This window comes from Alligator mississippiensis, chromosome 16 (genome assembly GCF_030867095.1).
Source record: "Alligator mississippiensis isolate rAllMis1 chromosome 16, rAllMis1, whole genome shotgun sequence".
NCBI classification, from domain to species: domain Eukaryota; kingdom Metazoa; phylum Chordata; order Crocodylia; family Alligatoridae; genus Alligator; species Alligator mississippiensis.
In genome coordinates this window covers 30,578,940-30,606,652 of record NC_081839.1, presented here as the reverse complement: position 1 = coordinate 30,606,652, position 27,713 = coordinate 30,578,940, and the positions used below count along the sequence as shown (strand labels likewise).

Sequence of the window (27,713 nt, the reverse complement as noted above, 5' to 3'; positions counted from 1 at the left end):
TCCCATCCCCAGCCCTTGGGCAGACACGGGGCTTTTGCCTTTATTTCTGCAGCACAAGTGGCACCCTGAAAGGACCTTGTTTCCATGGGCCCGGCCTGACAGAACGTGTAGCGAAGGATCTGCGTGCTATGCTGATCGAGGCAGGCAAAATAATACAATGGCTCGTGCAATAGTCACCTCGAAGTCCCCATGCAAATCTCCCCGAGCCCACAAGGGTCAGTCTGACCGAAAGCCCAACCGGCCCATGTTGGACCCCAGGCAAACAAGGGCTGCTGGCTGAAATGCAGGGGTAGATCAGGAGGAGCTTCCCTGCAGCCAAGGGCACTACAGATCAGGCCCCTAGAAGAGAGCGGCAAGGTGGGTTGTCAACGGGCAATGTCGTAGAGTCAGGAATGGGGCATATATAGGCTGGGGGAGCTCAGGGAGGGGGCAGGTGAGGTCCAGTCTTCAGCAAAAATAGCATGAACATCCCTACGACCTGCTGGTGAGGCAGCTGAGGCAATCCTCTTCTCACGTACCCTGTCCTGGCACTCCAGCCAGTGCACCACGGCCCCTTCCCTCTCTGCGTGTTGCTCTACAAATGCCATTATCATGTGCTGTTTGCCTGGGCCCGTGGCATCGGCACCTGGGTGTTTCCCACCCCCACGGCCCCTGGATGGAGGAGCTACGAATCAGCCTTTTGTTGGCATCGCTCTCACATGCACGCACATGCCTACCTAGGGTTGTTTTCCTCCAAACAGCCACATCCCCAATCCCAGCACCCTCCAAGCCACACACCCGCCCTGGCTTCTTTATTTAAAACATGCCTAGGAAAAGAGTGGCATATTACCTATTCGGGAGCTGGCATCTTTCAGCCTCCAAAGTTTTGTTGGAGGTTGCAGATTAAAGCAGCGCCGTGGCTGGCAGGGGGTTAGCTCCAAAATCATTTTCAGCATATGGGAGGTGCGACCTTTCCCAGCCAGGTGCGGGGGTACAGCTGTGGGTTGGTGGGAAGTGATCCCAAGAGAGACCCAAGCTGAACAAAGCATGAAGAGGAGTCTGTGAGCCCTTGTTTCCTTGCTCAGCAGCTGCTTTTTGTAGTCAGAGAGCCAGGCAACGTGCCGCTAGTCCCCACTGCTAGACATTGAAGCTAGTGGGAGCTGAGATCGCTTGGCCCCTCGCAGGCGGCGATGCTCTGTGCCTGGCTACATGGGGCCCCGATGGTCACAGAGCAGCACCGGTCCCATCCCACCGTCCGGAGGGGGAATACTTAAGTCATTGGAGCATTAGCCCTGGCTGCTGCCTGGCAGTGCCCATGTGATCATGATCCAGAGGACGGATAAGTCCTGAAAAATTACCCTAAAAGCAACCAAATCATATTAATTCCTGTCCCAGAGAAAAAGAACTGACCCCAGATACACAAGCCAATTTCATCTATGGGGAATAAAAAAAAGAAAAGAAAAAAAAGTCACCTGCGACATCTAATCAATCTTCCATTAGCAGCATGGATTTTCCTTTTGTTTTTTTAATTTGAAAAGGTGGATGGAGTGGCTTTAATTTGAAAAGGTGGCAATTCATGGGACAGAGAGCCTCTCTGCTATCAACTGCCAGCCGGCCCAGAGCCACGGGAACTGCAAGCAGCTCCCGAGCAATGGCTCTTCGGTCAGTGGCCGGCAGGAGATGAGTTGCCAGGACCCACCCAAAATTGGCAAGGAGGAGGCTGAAAGGGTGTCAAGGATAGAGCTGGTCCCCTCCACCCCCCAGAGACAGAAACACAGGTCAGGGGGAAGTATCTGTGTAGAGGGACCTGAAGGGAGCTTGCTTTTCCCTGTCCTATTGACTTCAGGCTGCAGGGCTCTCAACTTCACCTCCTACACTAGCATTGAAAACTCACTCAGCATCATTTATGTTCATGCAAAGGCACTCGGAAGAGCAGGAAGCAATGGGCCATGCTAGCGTGCAAGGGAACGCGCTCTGTGTGCACGCCACCCAAGATCCCTGGCTCCCCAAGAGAAGCAGAGCAGGGAGGGTGGTGGTGCATGGCAGGCAATGCAGAGGCTAGAGCAGAGGAGGGTTTGCCTGGTTATGGGTCTCTGGGACGGCACAGCTTTCAAGGGAAACGGGAAATGGCCCCGTGGCAACTAGGATTTGGGAACAGTCCTCGTTTCCCCTCGTGCAGACCGCCCCCTGCCCCCCAGAGATTACAGCAGCAAGGTTAATACAGTAGCAGATACATCCATGAATATCCTCTGTTGATTCGTGGCTCCAGGTGCTTCCAGCTGTTCCCTCGGCCCCCAGGACTCAAGGCGCCTCGTTGGAGGTGACTCCGTTGCCTTTGTTGACGTAAAAGGGGCGATACTGGGACTGCAAGGGAGGATTTGGGGCATGTGAGTAAAGGCAAGGCCAAGTGTGCGGCCAGTTCTTGACCTACCTTCATTTCCCATGACCGCAGGCACCCAATTCACTCTCCTACCTACCCCAGGTTAATGCCTACTGCCATCCGCTCACGGAGCAACACCCCACGTTCAATCCCTCCAGACACAACTACAGCAGTATCTCCACCTGGTGCCAGGCTCTGATCAGGGCTGACTTTCACCCTCTGGATTTCATGGATCCCTTCCTTGTCCCTAGCTACCCAGAGAGCCGAAACTCGGCCTCCACGGTGTTCAGAGTCCGTGAGCTATTTGCAGTGGGTGGCTGCTTGCTGGGTGGATGACCCAACTCTTATGCATAAGTATGAGATAACATTGATAGGTAATCAGTGTGGTTGTTTGCAGTCTTTCTCCAGCTCCACAAACCACTGTTTCCAGTTGCACCACTCCCACCAGCCCACCGTTAGCTTTGTGAGCATCTCCCCTCCATCTACATCTGGCTAAGATGTATTGGAAGAAACACTGGCTTGAAAGACTGAGGTTGCAACACTTGTAAAACACAACAGCCAGTGAGTTGGTTGTCACACCTCAAACCACATCAGACCCACCTATAATCATGCAATCAACCAGTTCATCCAGTCCTCTTAACTACAAGCCACAAGGCAGTGCATTAAACCTGGAAGTCAACCAAATGGCTCCCTCCTAGTTATGTAGCTGTGTCTTGTGCGATGTACTCTAAAACATGCTGACCCAGCCAGTTCAAAAACATAGCATTGTGCCACAAACCACAAAGTCTGTCAAAACTGCTGCCGCTGCGGGAATGCGCTAAGCAGAGAGACACCAGACATCTCACAAAGTTGATGTCACTGCTTAGGGCAGGGACAGGAATAATGCCAGCCACGGCTTTGCAACCCTGTGTCAATCCTGGTTTAGATTCATCACGGTAGGGGATCTGGCTCCAGCCCCACCATGGGCAGGGTTGGGTAGAGACAGAATAGGAACATTTTGGCCCATCTTTGTGCTTCACATCAATGAACATCACACTCCGCTCGTACTCCCGATACCCACTGTTCAATGCTGCCTTGCATTTGCACTCCTATTGCTTTACAGCTCTATTTTCCAGCATAATTAAAAACAGGGGGAGGGGAAGAAGCTTCCTTCTAAACAACTCCATGGGCTGACAGGACAGGCACTCCTTAAGCAATGCAGTCTGTTGTGAGAGTTCATATTTACAAGGCTTTTAGAAGGTAGATTACTTAAATGCATATTTAAGGTTGTTTTAAAAGCCAAATTATTGGCCCAGCAGACCGTAAAAGCTCCTGCAGGCCAGAGTATGTATTTCTATTTGGGGACTGTTTAATGCTCATATTTATCAGCTGAATGGGTAGGTTCAGGGCTATCTGGTGAATATTGGCCATAAAAAGAAAACAGCCCCAACTACTATACGCATGAGAGAGGGAGAGAGATCAGGGACTGCATGAGGGAACCTCATAGAGATAAATAAAGGTGCAAGTTGTGGTAATGAAGTACACCCAGTTCCTTTTCAACCCAGGGATCCCTGCAAAAAGTCACCCTTGCTTTCCGCACAGCTGGTGGCAAAACCTCTATTCCTCACTCTTCAGTCCCCTCATCTCACTGTTGCAACAACCATTGCCAGGTGCCTCTCATCTCTCCCTACTACAGGTGTGTCTCTTGAGGCTGATTCTTCCAACAGGCCTTTCTGAAACAAAACCTTTAAATTGGGCAGAGCCAGGGCCAGCCATTTTGTAATGGTAGCAGCTTGGTGCTCTCCTGTCTTCCAGCTGGTAAGTGCTCTTGGCTTGCTGTTTTTTTCCTAAGAAGAGGGCTAAGTTTTGCAAATGCATGATCATTCCCAAGGCAATCTCCTGTAGGGAGACTGAAAATAAAGAGATCCTTATTCAGACCTTGCGAGATGTTAAGATGCTGTGTAGGTAAGGGAGGCTGAGGAGCCAAGATGGAGTGGTTCTGCTTCGCTTTCAAGTGAAGGGTTTTGTGAAGGGTTTGATAATCCTGCAGGGTCAGAGGTGGGAATTCGGGGCTTGCTTTGCATTTGTTTAGTCCAGCCTGGCTAGCTCTTGTGATAGGTGTTTTATTTGTGTTGGTGGTTGTTACAAAGCACCAGATCACAGCTGTGTATCTGGGATTCAGCCTTGAGGACTCAACTCTCAGCAAGCCATTAAAGAGAATCCTGCTTTCAAAACCTCGTGTGGCAGGGGAGTGTGCCTGTGTTTTTTTGATGTGGCACAGCCGCTGGTTTGTGCTCGTGGCTAGCAGTGGTGGGCATTTACAATACTGGTATTCTCTTGTGGGCAAAATATCTGCACAAAAATGTGCAGCCAAGGAAGCCATGCATTGATCTGTGATGCTCCATCAGCCTACAAAAGGGTGCGAGCAGGAGGGGAGATCTTTTCATGCTTGGATTATATAGTGCAGAGGCCCTACCACATGTTTTCTGGATCCTGCAGATGACTTATCTGTGACACTTATACAGGGAACCGTAATATTGCAGAGGACCAGGTGATGGCTGTATTACTAGTTGAGAGCTATTGGACCAAGCTCTTAAGTGAAGTTTCCACGCAGTTAGGTTTTGAGATGGTATTAAACTGAAACCTAGATTCTTGTTGTTCTGCTGTCTGGAAACATGTGAACCCAGATCTAGATCTTTCAGCTTATATGACATGGCTGCCCATAAATACAACAAATACCTTCACTGAGAAAGTGTAACCTTTCTCCTTCCCCCAAATCCAAAAGCCCCTGGCCACAGCCAGCAAAAGTCTGCGTACCCCCACAGCTGGTACTTCTGCTGATGCCCCAAGAATTGGCAAACCTAGATTTTATTTCTTACCAGCACAGACTGCTTGGAGGATTTCCATGTCTGGGGTGTCACCTTGGCAGACTGGTGCCTCACTATTGAAGGGTAAGCTGCAGCAATACAAAATAGCCAGTTAGGAGTGATGCCATTACAGGTTGATCTGTCTTTTGCAAGCAGGGATTGGAAGCTGCATTCATATAACTCCCACACTGCCTTATGCCAAAATGCAGCCAGTTTTTGGGGGTGGGATGCACTGGAATGGTACCATCGCCACTACTCATAACTAGGATTGCAGTGGACTCTGTCCTCGTTGCACAGTCCCACCTTTGGTTTGAAGTCTTGGAGATGAGAGAGGGCTCCCTGCAACCCCGCAGGCACTAACGGCACTGAAGCGTCAGCCCAGGTCCGACTCGGAGCTAACAGCAGCCCCGCTGAACCGACTCCAGCTCCAGCACCACCACGTGCTGGGCTGTCCCTGAACTCTTTCATCCATGAACCAACCAGACCTGCTTCTGCTTGGCATGCGCTGAGGCCATCACAACGCCCTGTTCCTTACTTGAAGTGTCCTTGAACCAGCAGTAGCCAGTGAAAGGAGGACGAGGAGATTGTTGTTCTGGCAGTGTCTGGGAGCACTGGGATTTCGCCCTGAAAGTGCAGGGGTCATGAACGGTGCTTGCCAGACTCCTTCCCTCCCAACTGCCTGAACACTTAGATGCTTCCTTCCTATTGAAAAACCTAGAAAGGGACTGGTGGAGCTGTCTCAGCTTATCGGATTAGGTCCTTGCCATGGCCTGCCTGAGTGCGCTTCCCTTCCCAAAGGGTGAACAGTGCAGCAGGCAAGCAGAGCCATGTGTGCTGCTGCTCTGTGCTCCGAACCCTTAGGCAGCAGTGGAGAGCCCTCCCCAGGGTCCGGCACTGCAGCCTCATCCCATAAGAAAGGGGTGGGAAAGGGAACACGGCTCCCAACCCAGAAGCCCAGTACCAGTCTTGGTGTAGAGGCTCCCATCAGACTGCTTGCTGAAGTCCCCAGGTGAGCTCTGTCCCATCGAGGAGAACTGAAATGGCAGCTTGGTGCCATTGCCTACTGGAAGAGAAAAGAGTCTGCGTTACTTCAGGGCCTCACACAGTTGTGGGGAGAGAGAGGCTTCAAGTGGGTCAAAGTGAATGTATAACCATCATCTTGCATTGGACTGGGACCTGCTGGGGGAGGAGGCAGGGACCTGGCATTGCAGAGGCAGAACTAATGTGTCAACAGCTTCTTATCTCATTGTGTCATATCCCTGTAGTCAGAAGCAAGAGCAGGGCAGCAGCTGGGGTTTGCAGAGCTGCCAAGGGGATCTGAAATCCAGACTTGCTTGGATGGGGTGGGGGGAAGTTGTGGAAACCTTTGCAGAACTCCCCGTGCATAAGAATGGACAGGTTTGCAGGTGACACCTTCTCATGCCAGGTGCTACTGGGAGAGGTTAAGTGTTGGCAGTAAGCATCAGACTTCAGTCTTGGTGCCTTTGGATGGAGACAGGCCTCAGCACTCTGGCTGGGGAAGGAGGAGCCTCCCAAAGCATTGGGGTTCATATATGTTGGGATGGGGATGGATTTGGGGCATCGCAAACTAGACTGACTAGGCAAACCAAAGGTTGTCAGCCTTTGGGACCTTATCGGAGGCATAGTGACCTTCTCGGTGGGCCCTGGACCAGGCAGGCTTTTGCTGCTGAGGCAAAGCCAGTGGCTGGATTTGACACAGGAGGTGAACAAGGATGGCTTTGATGCATGACCTGGACTGAGCATTCCCATGGGCTGAACTGGCCCTGCCTCCCACAGGTGCTGCTAGTCTGCTTCCTTAATAAGAAGGAAGATGGAGGTGAGGGTACCGTGCATCAGAGAGGTCTACAACACATGATGGGCAACTGCTGTGGGGCAATAGCAGCGCAACGAAAGGCAGAGGCCTGCAAGGCGGAGTTCATTTATTATTACTCATCATCTTTCTTACCATATTTCTATTCTCAGTGGTGACAGATGACTGAACAAGGAGCAATGCGCTCAAGTTGCAGCAAGGGAGGTTTAGGTTGACTTGCTCGCTAGGAGGGTGGTGAAGCACTGGAATGGGTTAGTGGGATCTCCATCGCTGGAGGTTTTTAGGGCTGACTTGGTGAAGTCCTACCTAGAATGATGCAGTTGGGGCTGGTCCTGCTCTGAGCAGGGGGTTGGACTAGATGTGACCTCCTGAGGTCCCTTCAACCCTCATTTTCTGTGATTCTGTGTTGTCCTGGGACTGAACAGAAATCTGGCCTTGCTCTGCCAAGTGCTGCACAACCATTAGGGAGTCCTTGACCCAAGGGCCTTGCAGGCTCAAAACACCATGTGCATGGGAGCAGAGGGACAGCCTTGTGGGGAAAGCACCCACCTGAGCCTCAGAAATCCTGATCCTGCCCCAGGCTCTTTGCTCCACAACATCCCACAGGCCCAGAGTTGGTAAGATGTGGAAGTGCTGGGTTTAATGAGTTTGATGGCTTTGATCTTCCTAAAAACCTCATCTTCAGTTTCTCTGCACCTGAGTTTCCCCTGTGCATGATGGAGAGACCAGTCCCCCATGTCCCTGTCCCTGTGTCTGGATTACAAGTGCAGCGATGCTCTGTGTATTTGTGAAGCACCTAGACCGGGGCCCCAATCTTGATCGTAGTGGAAATGATGGTGATTTTAAACCAGGGACACTCAATCCTGACAAGCTTGCATCTCAGGGTGGACGGGGGAGAGAAGGGAGGGGAACTATGGCAAATCTATCTGATTAATTGAGACTGGGCCCATGCATTGCATTGTTTGTGACCATAGGAAAGATGCACCCCAACCTTGCAGTGCAAGAGATACTCGGATAATATTTTCTGCAAGGAGCTGTAGGTGCTGAGTCAAAAACGCATGGTCTGAGCCTGATGGGCAAGCTGGATAGGGTGGTTCATAGCTCGAGAGAAGCACATGTTAGGTGGCAGAGCTGCATACAAGGGGAGGGGTGGGCAGGGCATGCAGTGGGCTAGCTGGGAAGCCAGGGCGAAGCACGGGAGATGCAGGTACCTTTCAAGGAGAAGGCAGGGTTGCTAGCACCAAGAGCCTCCTCTGTAGCTTGGAGGCTGGAATACTCCCAGGATCGCGTGTTGAAATTGCCTGCAAGACGAGAGGAGCCAGTTTAGCCGCCAGCCCCTGGTGATCTCCAGCTAGGCCCATGCCTCGTGTTGCTCCACAAACTGGTTTAGAAGCAGACCCAGTCCCATATGCATTGGGATGAGGCCACCCAGAGAGCTGGGGCCACTCCAGCCCTCCTTTTCCCCAGGCGACAGGGCAGAGGGGGCTGCTCTCTCCCTAGTGAGCCGTGTGAACAAAGCTCCTACTCACACTCCACTTCCCATCCCCATCACCTGGAGGGGAGGTGTGAAAAAGAGGGGAACCTGATTTGCCCCCTTAGGGGTCACTAGGACAGGCTGCCCGGGGCAGGGCTCTGCTCCTGCACTGCTTTTTTCGGAACAGCGGGTCCGAAATACATTGCTGCCACCCAGTGGGTTGTTCCTTTATTTAGGAGCGTGGGCTCCTTTCTGTGGCCAGCCCCCTCCCACCCTGCTATCTTGCAAAGCTCGCTGAGCTGGGGACAATAACCTCCCCATTGATGCTCATCTGTGAGACCAGGCCGGCCCAGCCCCTGGCTGGCTGGAGCGTTGCAATGTGATGAGAGCAAATGGCTGATTTGCAAATGCATCCGACTCCATTAACCTTTGCCAAGTTCACTGTGGCATCCATTAGGAGCACTCTGCACTAGCCAATGCAGCGCTGACCGTGTGTGCAGGGGCAGCGGGGAATACGCCTGGGAACCAGGAATCCCTCAGCCCTGCCCCAGTCTGGCACTGATTTGCCGAGCATCCTTGGGTGGGTCATTTTGCTTTCTGTGCCTTTGTTTCCCCACTTGTGGCATATGGAGAACTACACCCGTCTCCTGGGGCTGGTTGTGAGGGTTCATTCGTTAGCTGCTCTCGAGCCCTGGAGGGCTGGGCTTAGCAAAGCTGTGAGGCTCTACTGATTGCCTGGTTGCAAACTGGTAAAGACTTAAGGCAACTGCAAGGATCCAAGAGCCTTGTGTGCTCGAATGCAGGGAGCAATGGCCTGACATGGATGCCGTGGGGTGTCATGGCTGGGTTTCATAGCAAAGCTTGAAGTCTCTTAATCTGCAGTGCAGCCTTGGGATCCCGTGCCCTCGATACTCCACTAGAAGGGCGGTGACAGCCTGCAAGTACAGGCAGGGCCTCAAAACTGCCGCAGCCAGTTCAGCCTCCGTTTGCCCCTCCTCCCACATGGATGGCCAGCATAACTAACACAGGTGTGTGCAGCCAGGGTTGCCCAATGCACGGAGTAAATTCCTTGCTGTAGCTCAAGGAAGAGAGCTTCTCCGAGACCCAGCCCAACAGGCACGAGAGCATTTGAAAGAGAAAAGGGCTCGGCCCATGCAGGTGATACTACCAGTGGGGCAGGCTAGTCCCTCGTCCCACAAAGCTGGGAGTCCACGGCAGGGGTGCAGTCAGAGGCAAGGGTGCTGCTCCTCTCCTGACTCTCTGCTGCAGTAGGAGAGCTGAGTGGTACTGGTTGGATCACCGTGGCCCTGGGACCATCCCATTGCCAGCCAGCGCGTGTAATAAGGTAGCTAAGTGTGTCCTGTCTCCCTCTAATGGCAGATCCCCAGTGGATAAGGATCTACTGCTGCTGCTAGCTCATGGAGTAGCTCCTCTCCATTAAGTAGGAAAGCTCTGTGCCGTGAAGCTGAAAGCCCAGTGTCAAATTTGTTGCATTTTTCACCCGTTGTGTAAGGAGCTCCTAAACTTTCCATTGCCCGCTATGGTCTTAGCAGCCTGGTAACTCCCTGTCGGCTTTTGCACTGCAAGGAGCGGTGGCTAAGAAACCAGCCCCGTCCGGGGTTAGTGAGTCCTGTACGACCCAGTCGTGATCCCTGCAATGGGTGCTAGATGAAACTTCACTGTGCGGACAGGTTTTTGATCAGGGCATATTCGTTCCTGGCCTAGTTGCTTTTTGATGCTCATTCTGTGAAGTAGGAGATTGGGTGCCTAAATCACACGGCCACAGGTCCTGTGCTTAAAGTGAGGACACAAAAGGGGTTCATAGCAAATACCGAGTGAGGAGCTGAGCTGTGGAATGAACCCCTTGCTCCCATGTAAATATGGGAGCTGGCAGGAGGGGCAGATATTTATATATTACATAGATATCTATATATACATATAGATATTTATATATTACCACAGATATTTATAAATGCAAAAGCCCGTGCAAATGGCAAATGCCAAGAGGTGGGAGCAATGACACAGCTGGCCTCAGACATGGGTCTTTAGTGCTCAGCCAGGTCTGTGCCCTGCCCTGTGTAGGGTTGGGTACAACAGGTGTCTCATTTGACTTCACTGGGATGGCTCTCAAGAGCAAAGGCTACACCTGGGAGTGAGTGTTTGCTAGCCTGCAGCCTCTACGGCCCATGATCAATCCTCCTACCCCTGCAGGGGCTGGGCAATGCTGTGACTTGTAGTATTCAGTTACAAGCCTCCTCTCCTCTGTGTCCTAGGAGCAGTTTCTTCTGCCCCTGCAGCTGGTCCCAAGGCCCCTTCTGGAAGCTGAGCTCTTTGCTCCCTGCCAGGAGCAATGGTAGCAATACCAGGTCACTCCCCAGCTGTGGCACAGGCTTCTCTGTGCTTTGCCACCTCTGCTACCGCAAACATGCTGGCAAAGCCCCACTATTTGAGATGCAGCAGCACGTGCATAAGGGAGCTTTTCTGTTCAGGGTCTGACACTGTCATCCCAACTAAGCTGGCACCAGCCCTCTTCTAGCTGCATCCTCACCAGGGCAGCTGCCACCACAGCTGTGGGCATGGGGAGGGTTGCACTTGGACCTGATGAGACTCAAGCTTTGTTATGCAGACTTAGCCTAGGGTGAAAAGGCTGAGATTGCCTTTGCCAGGACTGTGACCACAGGGGAGGACATGGATGGTGATCGTGGAGGATCACTGGATTCCACGTCCATGAGCCAACAGCTCAGCAGCCCTGGGAGGAGTGCAGGGCTTTTGCCTCACTTCTTGCATCATACGGGGGCACTTGGGTCTCATGCTTCAGTGCCAGTGGTCGGGAAAGACCCATCCTTGCTCTTCTCCAGGTGCTGCCTGGAACAAGTATTCAGGTACCCAGTGGGGAATTTCCAGCTCCCACTAAAGCATCATTTATTGGCTAAAGGTGGGCTCAGGCTGCACAACTCAGACGGAGTTTTAAAAGCTGAGAAGGGCTTGGTCCCCGGCCTGTCTCCTGTCCTAGTCACTGTGCTCACCAGAGTGTGAAGGTCTGGGTAATGATGGCAGTGAAGACAGTGGTGCATGCTTTATCTTGGCATATGCCAGCAACCACAGTACAAGATCTCCAGTGGCCCCATGTGCCCGTGCTGGTGGCTGGCCTGGATTGTCACAGGTGCCAGTTGCAGCTTGATGCCACTCATTGAGCTCTACGACACCCTCATCTTGCTGCGTAAGCTTCCCAAGGGGTGGATGCAGTGCAACCAGCTAGAAAGAATATGGCTGATTTGCAGGCTGCTCTGGGAGAGGGAGTTGGATTCTTCATATGAGCCCTTCCCTATCGGAAATACAGTCCAGCCACGTGCTTCCCTTCTACCTACATTGAGATCAGCTGGTGCATCCCTGGGTGGAGCTCGGGGTTGGAACAGAGAAGAGAGAAGGGAAATGGGCTTTAAAGGAATAGCGGGAATTGAGACAAATTTGGGAATCCAGCTCATCTTCCACCCTTGCATCAAGCCCGGTGTGCATACAGACAGTCTTACACAATGGGCCTGGCCACTTGCATGGGACATCAGGGAAGTGCCATTGCTCACTGCAGATGGCAGCTGCAGGCCCACGCCTGCCCTCTGCCTGCTTTTGCCCAGCAGCAGCTGTAAACATCTGGCAAACCCAGGGGTAGCTCTGCAGGCTCCTGAGCAGAGCCCAATAGGCAGCTGTGCCAACCGGGTTGGCTCCATGGGGACATCTCAGTGATGGGTTACCCTTGTCATTCAACTCCTAGAACTGCCCCAACCCTCCCAGCTATCACCATCTTGATGAACAATGAAATACAAAGGCCCAGTCTCACTCCCTCTCCTACCTCAAAGAGTTCAACATTCAATCTACTAAGGTCCTTTGACCCATATTGACCCACCGGAGGCCCCACCATGAGTGGCAGACCTGAGCAAAGAACCCAGGCATGCTAATCTCCCAGTCCAACATGTTAAGTATTGCACTGTTCCCTTTTATGTCTGAAGACAAGACGATTTGTAGCTTCAACACAAGTTAGCAGGTGGAGGCGTATTGTTGCTCCGCAATCAATTTAACCCTGACTTTCTGTGTGAGTGCAGAAGCTACAAATGCCTTGGTTCAGTAGAGCTTTCCTTCTTGCTGGTCACCAACCATGATCTCATGCAAGGTAAGAACCCACCTTTTCCTGTTAATGAACATGATGCCCACCAGTCCCTTGTGTTCACCTCGTTGCAACAGCAGTGAGGCTTGTGAGCAGTGGCATCTGGCAGCCCTGATACATGGCATGAGTGCTCTCCTGGGACAGGAGTGCCACGGAAAATGTGTGAGTGAAAGCAAATCCCCAGCAATGGCACTGTTTAGAGGACGGACAGACAGCGTAGGGGAGTCACGGTACCTTTGGGAGACAGATACATGGAGAATCTCTTCAGGCTGTCAGGCTGGTTCCACTCGTAGTTGTTGAACATGTAGCGGTGATCACCTGGAGAGGCAGAGCAAAGCCTGGTGAGCAAGGGGTCACAGTAGTGGGGAGAGGGGGACAGCACAGCTCAGGATGCTTCCCCGCACCTGGAGGGAGAGGCAATTCCCCAGGAGAGATGCCCTTTGAGCGTGGAAATTGCAAAAGTAAAGGGCCCTTTGGAATTGGGGTTTCTCATCAATAAAAGCAATGCACTTGCTTGTGATCTCTGAGCCTCTGACTGCGCAGCAGCCTCCCTCTTCATCTGCCCTTCTGCGTTGCTCCCAGTCCAGCTGTGCTTGCTGGACAGCTGCAAAATGCAGCTTGCGGGAGGATAAGAGAACCAGTGATGAGGCAGCAGCAGGTCCTCGGGAAAGAGGTACAGGGAGGAGAGGCAGTGACTTGGCCCCTTGCAGGCAACACCAGAGATATTCAAGGGTGTGAGACAAGGCCCCGGAGGACCGGCCTGGCAGTATGATAGAGGCCTGATGTTGGAAGGAGGCATAGCAAATGACTCCTTGCAAATTGGCACCGTTGCGTATGCCTCCATCTCTGCACCTACCACACCTCCCCGGGGTTGCTTGCATCGGGCTGACCTACTAACTGTGATTAGCATGGTGGTGCCTAGAGACCAAACAAGACCTGTGGCCCTGTTGTGAAATGTGGTGGGAGACTGTGCCTGCCCCCAAGAACTTGCCATCTGCATAGTCCCAGGGTGGGGAAGAAGGGTACAACCCAAAGGCAGGTGATGAAGAGGGTGGCAGCAAATGGCATGCTGGTTCATGGTCTGTTTTCCAGGGGAGGGAGAGTTTGGGAGATGAGGATCCATGGGAGGAGAAGGGAGGATGGGACAAGGGAGGTTGGGGCTGGGTGTGGGGATGAAGCTGAGCCCAAGGAGAGGGTGAGAACCATAGGGAATGGATTTGGGCTCAAACCCTTTCATTACTGGACCAGTTTCTCAAACTGAGCCTATGCTGGTGGCAGGGATCAATGAAAGAGGTGGAGGTGAAGGAGCTGCATAGTTTAGGCCCTGTTGCACTGATAGGTGTTTACACACCAAGGACACGGTCCAGAGGGCACTGGGAGGATGCTCCCACAGAGTCCTATAGGCCTGGACCCAAGGTTCAAAATCTCCAAAAGCCAATTCTCTGTGATGGCCTTGTCTTATTGGGCTCAGTAGAGGAGTAGGGATCTATTCACCTGTGACCTACCGATGTTCAGATTAGATGTGATAATATGGTCGCTTCTGGACTTAAACTCCACGCAACTCTCTGAATCTATTCATGATTTGTCCATCTTTAGGGCAAAAAGCTGCCTAAAAGAGATCCCCGTAAAAGGGCAAAGCTCCTTGTACCACTGGGGCTCTTGGGAAAGACATGCCAAGAGCAACAGCAGCTGAACTCAACCCTGGTTTCCAAAGGCAGAAAGCCTGGGATCGTACAGGGTGGGTGAGAAGATGCTGGAGGCATGGGGTGAGGCGCTGACTGACTGCTCAGCCTGCGGCTCTCCTCTGCGGGAAAATGAAGGCCTTTGTTCTTTGGAGCTGCCAAGCTGGCACCGTTCTCCAGCAAAGGAGGCAAAAGTTGGTTGTCTGGCTCTTGCGGCAGATGAGGAACATCCCTCTGCATTGAGTTTAATGAGTCCCTGTGCAGAAATCTCACTGATGGGGAAGCAGCAACACTTTATGGAAGCTGACATTTTACAGCCCAGCCTATATTTATGACCACCTGCTGTCTCCAGTCACCTGTATCGACAGCTGGCAAGCTTTCAGTCCCAGTGAGATTTCCTATCGCCTCCACTATAGCTTGGTCTGTTGTAGGCAGCCACTTATCTCCCTGTTCCCTGGGGCAGCTGTGTAAACTGCACTGCAGCCATGTACCAAGGGGCCAAGACCAAGCCCCTGGCATGAAATATTCACATCCAACCTTTGGGTTTGAGTCTTTCCTACAAGTACATTGAAAAATGCTTAACGATTTAGAATATGGTTCTTCTGTTTGCAGTGTTGAGCTACTGGCATTCAGAGCCAGATCTGGAATTGCAAGTACTCTATAGCAAGAGACTTTTTTAAATCCAACAGGGGATAAATTTGTCCCATTAGAAAAACAAATGCAATGCCTAGATATGGGTTGCAAACAGCTCCAAGCTCCTGAGGTCCTTTAGCTCAGGAGTTACGGCTTGGGCTTAGCTCTAAAGCAGTAAAAAGGACCCTTTTGCAGAGGCAGTATAGACCTATGTGTTGTTTATATCCCATTTTTGCTTCCTTTTAAGGCCTTAAGTGGTGCATAAACTTCCTATGAGCTCTTGAGAGAGTTGAATTCCACCCTTGTGTTCAGCTAGTTACATTCATTTGACTCTAAAGTTGGCAAATAAACTTTTGGTTTATTTGCTTCCATTCATTTCCGTGTTTCTAAACCTTGCAAACGACAATCTGAATGCTTGCCTGTCTGCCAGCCTATTAAGCAGGCACCTGTTATAACAACTAAAAGAGAATGGAGTCTCTTTGGAGTCTGCTATTAAACAGGTTTCATTCCCCCTAATGTAATATTTCTCCATGGGAATTTTTTTTTAAATTTTACCCTGGAAGATCAAACAGATTGCAAGCCACTTTCTCATGATGACTCAGAAGGAGCCCTAGTTAATTAAGTAATTTTGGCATTGTTTCCTTGCAGTTGCTAAATGCAAACAACTGTGTCCTCTTTCGACCATAACCGTGGCTCGTAGAAACTGAGGGATGTGAATTCATTTAGGGTCATGTTAAATAACTGTTCCCAACAGCCCTGGACGCTGTTAGACTTCTTGTCTATCCAGTATCTGATCAGTGATTGATGCCCATTATGCTGTTGGTAACTGGGCCTGCTCTGCACCTGGGTGACGATGGTACGTAGGACAACTGCCCCAGCTGAGCTGCCAGCAGTGGTGCAGTAGCTGTTATTTTTGCACACACTTCCCTTAGTTACAGTATTGGTCAAACCTTTTAAACCTGTTTATAAAGGCACTTTGGTGGTGTTACAGATAAGCAATCCCTGCAAGACCCAATACGCAGCTCATCAAAGACACTTGGATGATTAACTCCTAGTGACTCCATGTGAATTCAGCACCCAAGTGCCTTTGAGGGTCTGTTGTCTAAGTGACTTGGCTAAATCACGCTTTCAAAAATGACTTGTGCAAATGGGAGCATACATCCTATTGGCTTAGGTTTTACAAATAGGCAAAGCTGGTTGGGAAATCTTGAAAATTTCTTTCAAAAAGTTGTTTGCAAAACAAAACAAAAAAATCATAAAAGCTATTTGACATTTGGATCTGAGCCATCGCCTGGTGCCCTGGTGTGTTCTGCCTGGGATATATAAAAGATATCAGCTCAGGCTTGAAAGTCTGGCTATGAGTATTGTGATGCAGGGTGCTGAACACTCAAAATTTTGGTCCTTATTCAGGTTGTGGATGCTTGTTCCCAGCCCTTTTGAAAAACCAGACCTTAGTGCAGATCCCAATCGCTTCCAAATCTGACCCTGAGCTCTTTTGAACGCCTGATCCCATGTAACTGAACTGTATTATCCACTTTATTTGTGCCTAATGCAAAATTATGGTGCTATACAAATGTTAATTAATCGTTTTGAATGTAGGCTCCTTGGGAACAGGGACTGTCTTTCTCTAATGCACAAAGCCAGCAGGCTGATGTTCAATAAATACTAATGCCTTTCATTATAGCTCCAATTTTACCTTGGTCCCACACAGCCTTCATTCTTATTATTCTAAATCATGGATGTCAGAAAGGCTGATTCATGAACTAGAAGCTGCAGGAAATGTTATTTGATGATCCGGGAACAGATCCCGTGTTGTTTTAAGCTTTGTCATTCAATTCCACGCGTTGTTTTGTTTCTTTAATCTCCGGCACATCTGATAATTTGCGTCTTGCTATAAAGAAGCCGGGAGAGGTTTGTGAGACCTTTGGCAGAGCAAAAGACTATTCAGAAATGCAGGTGGCCTGTTGGCTGTTTGATACCGATCTTAATGAAATAACGATCTTGCATTTATATGGAAGCTTTTGTTGGGAGTCATTTCAAAGAGCTGCATGAGCCGTTGTACCAGCTGTGGGTAGGAGTCCAGCGCCACGCTATTGGTATTGCACCCTATTTCGTGTGAATGAGGAGTAATTTGCCTTTGCGAGATCCAGATCAGTACTCCATCTTCACCATCCTAGTCTCTGAGCCTTTCAGTCAGTAATGGACTCTAGCCTCCCAAGACTTTGTGAGGTAGAAACATGCTTTTATCCGCATACTATCGATGATAACCATGGAGACTAAGTCAGCTGAGGTCATGCTCAATGTCTGTGTCAGAGGTGGGAATTGAGCACAGGGTTCCCAGCTTAATGGTCTGCCCATCGTTTCTACCCTGCATAAAGCACATGCTTCATTCAAGCTCACTTTGGGGTGCATTAAGACTCGAGGGCAGTGGAGCTGCCTGCAATAGTAGGGGAAAGGACTTGGTGACCTAAGAAGTCCTTTGCTACTCGCTTTATGCTGGCTCTGCACGCAGAGCTGGTTTTTCATCCTGGGAGATCATGGTGCTATTGAAATGCACCTGCTGTTTGCTATTCTACAGCAGCCTCACCGCTGTTTAGGGGAGGAAGACCCCTAATATCACCCCTATGTATCTCGTGAGTAATTTGATCAGACAGCATGCGGCTTGTTGAAAAAAGAATTGGGACTTGAGCAACACCAAGGTTAGCACTGCTCCCCTTATAAAAGTTTTGAGTCCAGCCAAAAGGACATCAGTGCTTCCTCGCATAGTATATGGCTACGGCTCCCATGCTTCTTGTACTCACCCATGGATCCCATCTAGCAATTCCCCTCAAAGGCTCCCACCTGAGAGCTGGCATGGTCTGATCCTGCTTACCTCGTGAAGCATGGGAGCAAAAGACAAAATAGGGTGGTTTCCCTCTCATCCTGGTTTCGCTCTCAGAAGTTATGCAACTGTGCTACAAGGGGCACTGGGCATTTCAGAGCCTGGGGTGTCTATAGGGAAGGGCTTGAATCAGAACTGCAGAGGGGAAGGGGACTGAACTAATTAGGCACTGAACTTCTAACACTAACTACCACCCCAGGGAGCTCAAAGCAGTCCAGCTCCCTGAGCCTCCCTGCAATAAACATGCATTAAATTCTTCCAGAGCCGGCTAAGGAGCCCCAGCCCCCATTTCCCATCACTGACCATACAAGGTTAGTTTACCCCAGAGCTATTTACAAAGGCAGATCATGCTCCTCCCTCCCAGTGGTCTTCCTACGTGGTAGGAATGGCTGCTGGAGCTCCTTCTTCGACACAGATCTAGGACCCACTCTGAATGCAATCGGAGTCAATGAGCTCCCGGACCCCTACCGTTCTCCATGTGGTTCCTCTCGATGAAGTTTCGGCCAAGGTCTGCCTTGCAGATCTTCTCCACGTGCCTCATGCAGACATTCAGCAGGTCGTCGCGGAGAAGCCCCATGGACGGACTCATGCTGTCTCCTTCCAGCAGGACGCTGTAGGTGGGAAGAGATGTCGGGGGGACGTAGTTCCTCATCAAAGTCCCAAATTCCTGCCAACGAGACAAGGTGGAGGTTATTGGGGAAGGCACACAACAGAAGGGCCAGGATGCGGAGGGGGCTAAGAGGAGACTGGGGTTAGTGACCATGGATTATAGGGACCATCAGGGCCCTGAAGAGGTTGGGAGGTTAGATTTGGTTATACTCGGGCAATAAGCAACATCATGCGAACTCCTTCGGAGCAAGTGGTTGCTGAGGGTTCAGCTCCCAGCTCCTGCTCATATCCGGGGTACAAGGCAATGTCTGTTCTTGGGAGACCCTAAAATGTTGCATTCCTCCTGGTGTAATCTTCAGGGACTTCAACAGAGACCCAGCGATTAGTTGTTCTGTCCCTTCCCCCATGGCAGTGTTTACCTGCAGGAAGAGCACCGAGTCGCTGATCTGATGTATCTGGTCCCTGGTGTCCTTGTCTTCCTGCAGCAACTTGGATCTCTCTTCCAGCTCCTGCACAATTTCTTTGATGTTCTCACTCGCTAGCTTTTCCCTCTGTTCCAAGGCAGCTTTCACCTCGTCCCGCTGCATCTGCAGGTCACGCACCAGCTCTTTGAAATGCTGGTCCACCGTGGCTTTCTCATTGGTGGTGAAGTTCTAAAGGGAGGGAGGCACAATTAATTAAGCACTTGAATCCCCTTTGCAAGCATATCTTAGGTGCATAAAAATCGAAGCCCCCTCTCCTTTCAAAGAGACTTGAGCCCTTAAGTGATATTTGAAAACTGAATAGAGATGCATGCACCCAGGTTGCATCAAAACCTTTACAAATGTGACCTTTGGGCCCTTTTGAAATGGAGAGAATGGCCCTGGATAATATGGCCCTCCTTGTACAGGCTAAGCTTCCTGGGTTAGTTTTCCCAGAATAATAATGAAAGGAAGAAAAAACAACTCAAAATTTTCTTAACCTGTATTAAAGAAGGCTTTATGCAATCATTGGACCTGGTGTACTAGATTGGTACCAGTACATTTCAATGAGCACAGCTGTGTTTTAAATGATGTAGTTAAGCTTTTGCATCCTGTCACATGGTTGTGCCATTGTAAAAGGTGCCTTATGCCTCAACAGAAATCAGCCACACCAGGCACCGTTATAATGGTGTGACTGCACCCAGTCTGGGGTGAAGGCTTCATCCGGTGAGGAACGTCCAGGGTAACATTTTCAAAATGTGAAGAGTAGAGATGAAGCGGAGGTTTGCTTTGGGTGGATGAGGCGAGAACATGGTAACCGAGGCAGGGAGGTAAGGCCCCTGACACCCAGCTCATGCTTCGTGCCCTTGGTCTCCTGCCGGGTTTGTCACAAGAGACTTGGAGTGGGAATGATTCTCCCATCTGTAAAATGAACATGGTCGCTCGGGTGATGGGAGGAGGAGAGAGGAGCTAGAAGAGAAATATGAACTAGGCAAAGGCAGAGAGCAAGGTGAGGATGACAGAGACACAGATGGGGAAGAGGAAAAAAGAGTGACAGATGGGGACAGGGTATGAGGAGATGGAGGTGGAGGGGAAGGACAAGGAGACTGCACCATCCTCACCTTGATGCGGTCCTTCTCCTTCTGCCACTTATCCACCTCATCTTCGATCTCGATGATCTTCAGCTGCAGCTGCTCCTTCTGCAGCGAGAGCTCAGCCTGTGGGAGAGGAGAGAAGGAGACCCATGAGAGCCAGCGCTGGTGGCCCACTTCAAAGAGACGTTCTGCTTTGACTTATGTGCTTGGCCCTGAACCATAATGGCTGGGAGCTACAGGTTCCTGGCATCACTTTCATGGACACCATGTGTTGGCAGCTGGACAAGATCCCAGTGCCTCCAGTTGAGTCAGGACACTGAGCTTCCTAAGCACAGCTCCTGCTTGACTTAGGGTGGGATTGGGAATGGTACTGCTTTTAATCAAGCTGAAGTGATTAGCTGGAAGGGAAAGAGGCCTGTTTCAAAATTCAGCTGCATTTGTAATGCAGGGCCCAACCCAAGGTGTGCCTCTGCAGCAATAACAGTTTGCATGTAATTAGGGAATGACGTTGAACTCGTGTTGCAACTGGGACATGGTGCCTCTGGCAGGAATTCTGTTTAGACAGGATCCTGGATTAATTTGCTCAGGTTTGAAGGCTTTCATGTTGTGATTGAACAGTGAAAAATGAAAGTGGGGGGTGGGTGGGGGGAGCACTGGCTCAGCCTAGATCAGCAGCTTTGCCTGGATGCTTTTGAGAGCCCCTTCAGGCTGGCTTCCCATGAGCACTTGTGCATGTGATTTGTTTGCTGGGGAGGAGGTTTGCAGAAAGATTGCCACTGGAACGTGCCCATTGCGGGTGCTGTGATATGGGTCTTCCTTTGCATTCGATGCACGTCGGAGGACTGTTAGACTTCCCCACCTCAGCATCCATGCAAGTTCTTGCAATGGTGCAACTCTTACACCCCCAGCACCAGCTTCAGCTCAGACAAACTCTAACTGGTCTCAAAACCCCACAGATCCTAAATCTATCTGTGAAGTCAATGCTGCTCCAGGCTGTTTCAGCGCATGTAAGAATTGCCTGTTTCCCCCACTAAATGTCTTTCTTAAAGCAGCGTTCATTTGTGGGCATCTGAAAATCCTGGTCCTCTGAAACAGTCCCCAAACCCATTGGAAGGAGCCTAGGACCCGGGGTACAACTGGAGATCTAACAGGGTTTAGTAGTGTGGATCTGAAAGGGTGAAATAGCTAGGGGTGGAGGCATCAAGATCATTAACCTATTAGGGTCAGATAATATCATACACAGAAAGGGAGAAGATGAGAAGGCTGGCCTTGGGGGAGATGTTGTAGTAATAGAAACCATGCAAGTCTCTCATCAGAAAAGGGATTTTGTTGGATCTCAACTTAGGAACACAGGAGACTTTGTCCCTTGGTTTGTGTTTAGGCCACCAGAAACCCATGCCAGAAGAGTCCCTGACCACCCAGGAGTCTCCCCACAGTCCCTTGATCTCCCTCATTCTCATTGTGCAATGTCATCTCCAGCTTTAGGCCACCCATGCAAAGAGAAAGGATGCTACCGGATGGAAAACATGTTGGATCCAAAACTCCACCCCCGCGCAGTAGTCCATCAAGTTCAAAGGAGCTTCCATTAACTACCAGGATAGTAATTAATGGTTCATCAAGGAAAGAGCAGAACCTGAAAATTGGCCTTCTTCATAAGAGCTCCTGGCATTACGAGAAGGCCTGTAGGGCACCTAGGTTGGGCAGCTCTTTTATAGTTGGGATGGACTCTCTTGCTGAAGTGGGAACTGGATAGAAAGGCTGTAGGGAGAATGTAAGTTAATGGATGGATGACAGGGATCATGATCACGTACTTGTATGGCAGTTTTTAATTTAAAAAAATGTCCCAGAGGGATTTGCCAAGGTATTTCTAGGGCAGCATATAAGTTGTATTATCCAGCAATGAAATGTGGCCACCTTTTAAGTGGAGTGAAGCAGCTTTTCAAGAAAATTTCTACAAGACAGTTTAAGGCAAGAATGCCACTTGCAAGGGAAATTACATAGGCACTTTAAGTCATCAGCATCCAAATATTGTCATTTCTCCAAGGTGGATTAAGGTCAAAACGCCAGGGTCAAGAGCAGAGAGAAAAAGTTTTTTTGGAGATGCCATCAAGAGGCAAGGAAATGAGCAGGGAGGTGGAGAGTGGACTGAAGCTTGGTAGAGTACTTTCAGGTCCTCTGAGGTGGGGGGGATTTGTAAAAGGGGCGGGCAGTGCATGCTATTGCAAATGTTAAAATTGCTCATGCTCAGGAATAGGGGAAAGAATTTAAAGATGAACTCAAAGAAAGAAGGGAACTGGAATGACACCTCAGCTGAAGGCAAAGGTCCAGGTTTTGTAGGGGAAAGTGCACAGTGTGAAGAAGAAAGTTGGCTTCATGATGCATTCATGCCTTCCCTGTTTGGGAGCTGTCTGGGAGACCCCAACTACACAGACACCCCAGCTCCCCCTTACAGAAGGGGCTGATGGGGGGAGGACATGTACCAGCTCCATGCCATTAAGGGCAGCTTCATGTCAAGTCATTCCCCAGGGTCCAAACCCACTGTCTGGCATATTTGTCAGGGGGGCTGTACAAAACGGCTAGAAGCAAGGCTGAGTCTGGCCTGATGGAGATCTCTTAAATCATAGAGTTCAAATGGCTGCAACAAGAGGCAGGAGGAAAGGGAGAAAATCCATCCATTGTTGAGAACTGGGAAACAGATGATGAACAGTGGTGTTAAGGAGATACAAGAATGGCTTCCTAATTTATCGACCCACATCCTGACTGGAGCAGCCCCAGCATCGAGAGCCTATACCTGGAGATGGCGGATAGTGGCTCTTGCCTCGGGATGCAACTCAGTTTTGCTATGCGGGCATCATCTTGCCATCATGTTAGACATGGGACCCAGGTGATCCCATCCTCTTGGGACCCTGTCGCTGAAACTCAGATGTTTCACCATGCTGCTCAGTCTGTACTGCATTCACAGATTTGCCCCTCAGCCCTGGGCAAACTCTGGAGAAGCAAAGCTGCTCAAATCGCCATTGGCAGTGATGCTGCTTACTCAGCCTTCAAGTTACAATTAACAACCCCGGTACAACATGCATCCCCCCTACCCTGTCTCTCTGCTGGGCTAGTATTTATAGCCCTAAATTAGGATGGTGGCTTAGGAACCACAGAACTCCTCAGTGGAGACAAGGTCTCATAGCAAAGCAAACCACTCCCCAACCTTGCAGCCATGGGGAGGAAACAACCACCTCCTCCACCGGGCACAACAACGTGCTCTTGTGTGCTTCATAACCAGACAGCCTGGAACAGCGCAGGAAGGGCAGAGACGGGAAGCTCCCGGGGGCCCTCAATGAATTTTTCACTTCAAAGCCTAGTTCAGCCCATTCAAAGACTTCCCTTTAGAAGTCCTTTAGCTGAGACTCGGAGCGTCCAGCTCCAGTCATTGCACGTCCAGTCCCAACCACCTCGATAAGCCTACAAGACAATGCAAACTTTCCTGTAAAGAACAAAAGAAAATCAAAGCACTTTCTGCTAGAAATGACCTGATGTGAGGCTGGAGGACAGCAAGGCTGTGCTATTTACAGATCCGTGGCTGCAGAGCGTTTCCAAACGCTTCCTTGTTTGAAAGACATGCTTGCAAAACTAGCTGATGAATGGAGGGTCCTTTCCACAAGCCTTTTTGGAAGCGCTGGACTGGCGGATCGGTTTTGCTGGAGGGTTTTGTGTGTGTGAATTGCTTAGAGGCCTTGTCGCTTCACAACGCAGCCTGCCTGTCTTGGCTTTGCCCTTTTTTTTTTTTTTTTAATGGTCTGGCCCTGAGGAGGTTTTACTCTTTACTTTAAATCTGCAGCAGGAGATTAGCCCAGAGGGGGCCTGAGGATTGCATTAAAAAGTCATAGGATAAAAGACATAAAGAGTGTTGGGAGCAAGAGCCATTCATGACCGCCTTTGGCACTGGGCGGCAAAGTCAGGCTCGCTCTCTGGCCTTTCTTTCTGCACATCCTCAGTCTGGGAAATGAAGCATGTCCTCATCCCAACCTAGTTATTGCCTGGCCATCAGGTAAGCCACCGGAGAGGTGGGCCATGTGGGTTTGACCCCCCTCTTGCCCTGAGCGGAGCATAAAATGCAGGTCTCCTGTTCCTTAGGGGAGCACTGTAGTGTCTAGGGTCTTAGATAATAATGGGGGAAGACACCGGGTCCTCCACCAGCGGCTGTTTCATAAAAGAGTAGGGCGAGCCAGTCTGTCCATCCTCAAAAGGACTGGTCACCCAGCCACCTGTATCTAGAAGTACCTAACTCTGCTTCCAAACAGGTGCCTCATCCAGGAGCAGGGCGAGGAGGAGACCACTCTCTTTGCAGTGTTTCCTGGTGGCTGGTTCAGGCGTCTCCCTAGTTGGCATGCTAGCAGCGATGCCATCTAACTCTCCCCGTGCGTCGCAGAGGATTGTGTTAATTAGGATAAAATCTCAATGGATTCCAGGAAAAGGAAGCTCCTTGTAGAGCTCCTTTGCCCTGAAACAACAGGCGTAAGAGCCTGGTTGCATGCGACCACATCCCAGACTCCAGTGCATGGGCCTAGCATCGTTCGAGTGAATTGACCTCTCCATTTTTGCAAGCAAGGCGGACTGCTCATGTGGGTACTTTCCAATGCTCAGGCTTCAGTGTGGTTCACCCTGGAGCAAAGGAATCGGGTCCCGGGCCAAGCCTGCATGAGTGGATGGCATAGATTCATAGATGTTAGGGTCGGAAGGGACCTCGATAGATCATCGAGTCCGACCCCCTGCATAGGCAGGAAAGAGTGCTGGGTCTAGATGACCCCAGCTAGATGCATGTCCAACCTCCTCTTGAAGACCCCCAGGGTAGGGGAGAGCACCACCTCCCTTGGGAGCCCGTTCCAGACCTTGGCCACTCGAACTGTGAAGAAGTTCTTCCTAATGTCCAGTCAAGCAGCTATGCAACTTGACTTCCGAACAAGCTAACTCCCTCAAGTTGTGACGTGACCAGGCGCTGCAGTCTAGAGTAACGCGTGCGTGTGTGATTCATACTGATAAAGCCCCAGACCCCTCAGGCTTAGAAGCAGGAGAAATAACACCTTTCAGGAATGCATCTGGGATCCCTCTGGGGCTTGGGTGCTATATTAATGAGAGCCAAGAAAGAATGTAAAGAGAGCAGACATCAAAGGAAGCCCTGGATAAGTTTCCAGCAACAGCTTATTTTTTTCTCTACCCTGCTCCCTGTTTGCAGGCAGCAAGTCTTGTGTCATTTGGAGGCAGGAATTAACCATGAGTTAGAGGAACAAATGGTGGCTTGTATTTTTTGGAAAAGACAGATTTAAGAGAGGGTCTTGCAGAGATTAGATGCAATATTTAAGGGGATGGATGCAAGGCAGATGCTACCAAGCTGCTTGAGCTGGCGTGAAACTTGTGAACGAGGAGGCATGAAATTAACTGCAGAAGAAATAAGCCCTGCAGGGATTTCAATGGGGGCTTCTTTATGCAGAGAGTTGCAGAGATACAGAGCAAGTTATAACAAAGCTGGGTGCAAAGAGCAGCCAGACGAGGACAGTATACTGGGAACGGGAGCAAGAGGGCATGGAAATTGGGCAGCCACTCTGCTTCCTCCCTACCATGGCTGACGGTTTGAGATTCATTTAGGAAGCTGCTACTCTGGCCCTCGCTGAGAAGGTTTAGGGATTTCCTTCCCTTCGGCCCTGGGAAGGATTAAATCACATGTCTGTATTTGGGGTTACTGAAGAACTGGTCGTTCTGCCCGTACAGGCATCTGTATCATCATCTACTCGCCGTGGCGTTGGAGGATCTAACAACACACACAAAATGGATGGGTTGGTGGGTGGAGGCACGCCGATGGTATTTGGGAGATCTGGCGCCACCTCCGGATTCTGCCGCAGGCTGTATGCAACCTTGACCTACTTGTGCCAACCTGTAAAATGGGGAAGGGTGATCTCTTCTTTCTGCCTTGTCTCTCAAACTCACAACACCTATACAGCACCTAGTACAAGAGGGCCCCGGTCCATCTGGAGACTGCTCTTGTAATAGCAACAATACCCACGTCCAGAAAGCAAGCAGCAGACAAACAAATCAAAGGCCAGAGTGTCTGTCTTTAGCCTGGTGGTACTACACTCTTCGGCAGACTGCCTTTCCATTAAAACTGCAGCCCTGTGAGCTTCTGCACCTTTCAGTCCCACTCCAGCGCATTTGTTACCTTCCCCAACACAGCGTCAAGCAAGGCTTTCCATAGTTGGGGTTCAACATTATCATCTCAATAGGTAAATGAGCCCAGAAACATTGCCACCACCGTTTGCACCACCATTTTGCTTGGCAGAAGCAATCCTGGCTTTTTTTAATGCCTTGTTTTCACCTTACCCACCTTCAGACCCTCCTCCATGCCCATACCCATGACAGGTCTAAATTGCCTTTCCCAAGTATGGAGCAAGAACAACAGGGACCGGACCCCCGAATGCCAAACTGCCATACCCAAAGTCAGTGCCCCGTCAAAGTCCGTGCAAGATTGCTGTGCCTTGCACCCTTGGCCTCCCCGCAGAGTCACGGGGAGAGAGCAGAAAGGCAGTGACCTAGTACTGAATCAAGGGAAAGAAGAATAGGAAAGGGCAGCCAGGAGCATTACCTCTTTCCCTGCTTTCTCGACCTCCACCGTCACCGTGCTGTGGTTCTTGTGCTCCTGGAACATGCAGAGGTAGCAGATGCACATCTGGTCTGTCTGACAAAACAGCTCCATGGTCTTCCCGTGCACCGGGCACTTCCTCGCCTCAAAGTCCCTGATGGGGTCCAGCAGCTGGTGATCCCGGAAAGCGGCACCCTCCAGATGGGGCTTGAGATGCAGGTCGCAGAAGGAAGCCTGGCACACCAGGCAGGACTTCACGGCCTTCTGCTTGTTGTCGATGCAGGAGTCGCACAAGACATCTTCCAGCTTCACCCTGGGCCTTGACCCAGCCACACGCTCAGGCCTGTTGAAGTTTAGTTTCCTCAGGTCCCCGGTCTCTACAAAAGGGAGAGACGGCTTCTTCAGGTCCCCAAACTGCGAGCTAGGAAACAGTGGCTTCCTTCCTTCCCCATCAGTGGCCAAGAAGTTCTTCTTCAGCTCTGCTGCCAGGAAGGGTTTCTTGAAGTCCCCCTTTTCTGTGAACGAGAACGGGGGCTTCTTGAAGTCTCCCAGCTGCACTCCCGAGTACGGCAACTTCTTGGTGTCCCCCGAGTCCATGCTGAAGTAGCTTGACCGCTTCTCATCGGCGGACTCCACCAGCTGGATGATGGGCCTCTTCCATTCCCCGCCAGGGAAGAGAGAGCTCTTCACTTGCCCTGTCTCCAGAGACGAGCCCCCAGTGCTCTTCACCGTCTCCTCTCCCCTGCTGGGGCTGGTGGGCTTCTTGGCTTCCTCTCCATTTTTCTTCGGGCTGGACTGGCTCTTCGCATCCTCTTGTTTCACAGCGGTGCCGTTTGTCCTGGCTGCGCTCCCCGTTTCCATTGCACGGCAGACCAAGCTGGCTCTTCTCCACCGCTTGTTCTCTCACCCTCGCTCCTTCCTCAGCCCCTGAGAAGAGGGTAGGTCTCTCCACTGGCTCTTCTTTCTGAATTAACCTTGCCAGTTGTCTCTCCGCAAGGAAGGGAGGTGGATTGGAGGCAAGGCTCTGCTAAATGACACACCTGGACGTACTGGGAGGGG

General features: G+C 50.7%; 1 protein-coding gene across 4 annotated transcripts; it reads right to left on the bottom strand.

Moving 5' to 3' along the window:
• On the bottom strand, positions 1–27,713 carry TRIM29 (tripartite motif containing 29). Of its 4 annotated transcripts, none has more exons than XM_006258152.4 (9): positions 26,658–27,713; positions 20,057–20,152; positions 18,894–19,127; positions 18,334–18,532; positions 12,904–12,987; positions 8,248–8,337; positions 6,167–6,268; positions 5,218–5,294; positions 1–2,343 (listed from the first exon to the last, which is right to left on the bottom strand). In XM_006258152.4, exons 1-9 carry the CDS (start codon positions 27,513–27,515, stop codon positions 2,281–2,283), a joined length of 1,803 nt encoding a protein of 600 aa, XP_006258214.1. In that variant the 5' UTR covers positions 27,516–27,713; the 3' UTR covers positions 1–2,280. The 4 variants fall into 4 exon arrangements, with proteins under 4 accessions (XP_006258214.1, XP_019342879.1, XP_019342880.1 ...); XM_019487334.2 differs by having other exon boundaries at positions 6,167–6,265; XM_019487335.2 differs by lacking the exon at positions 8,248–8,337.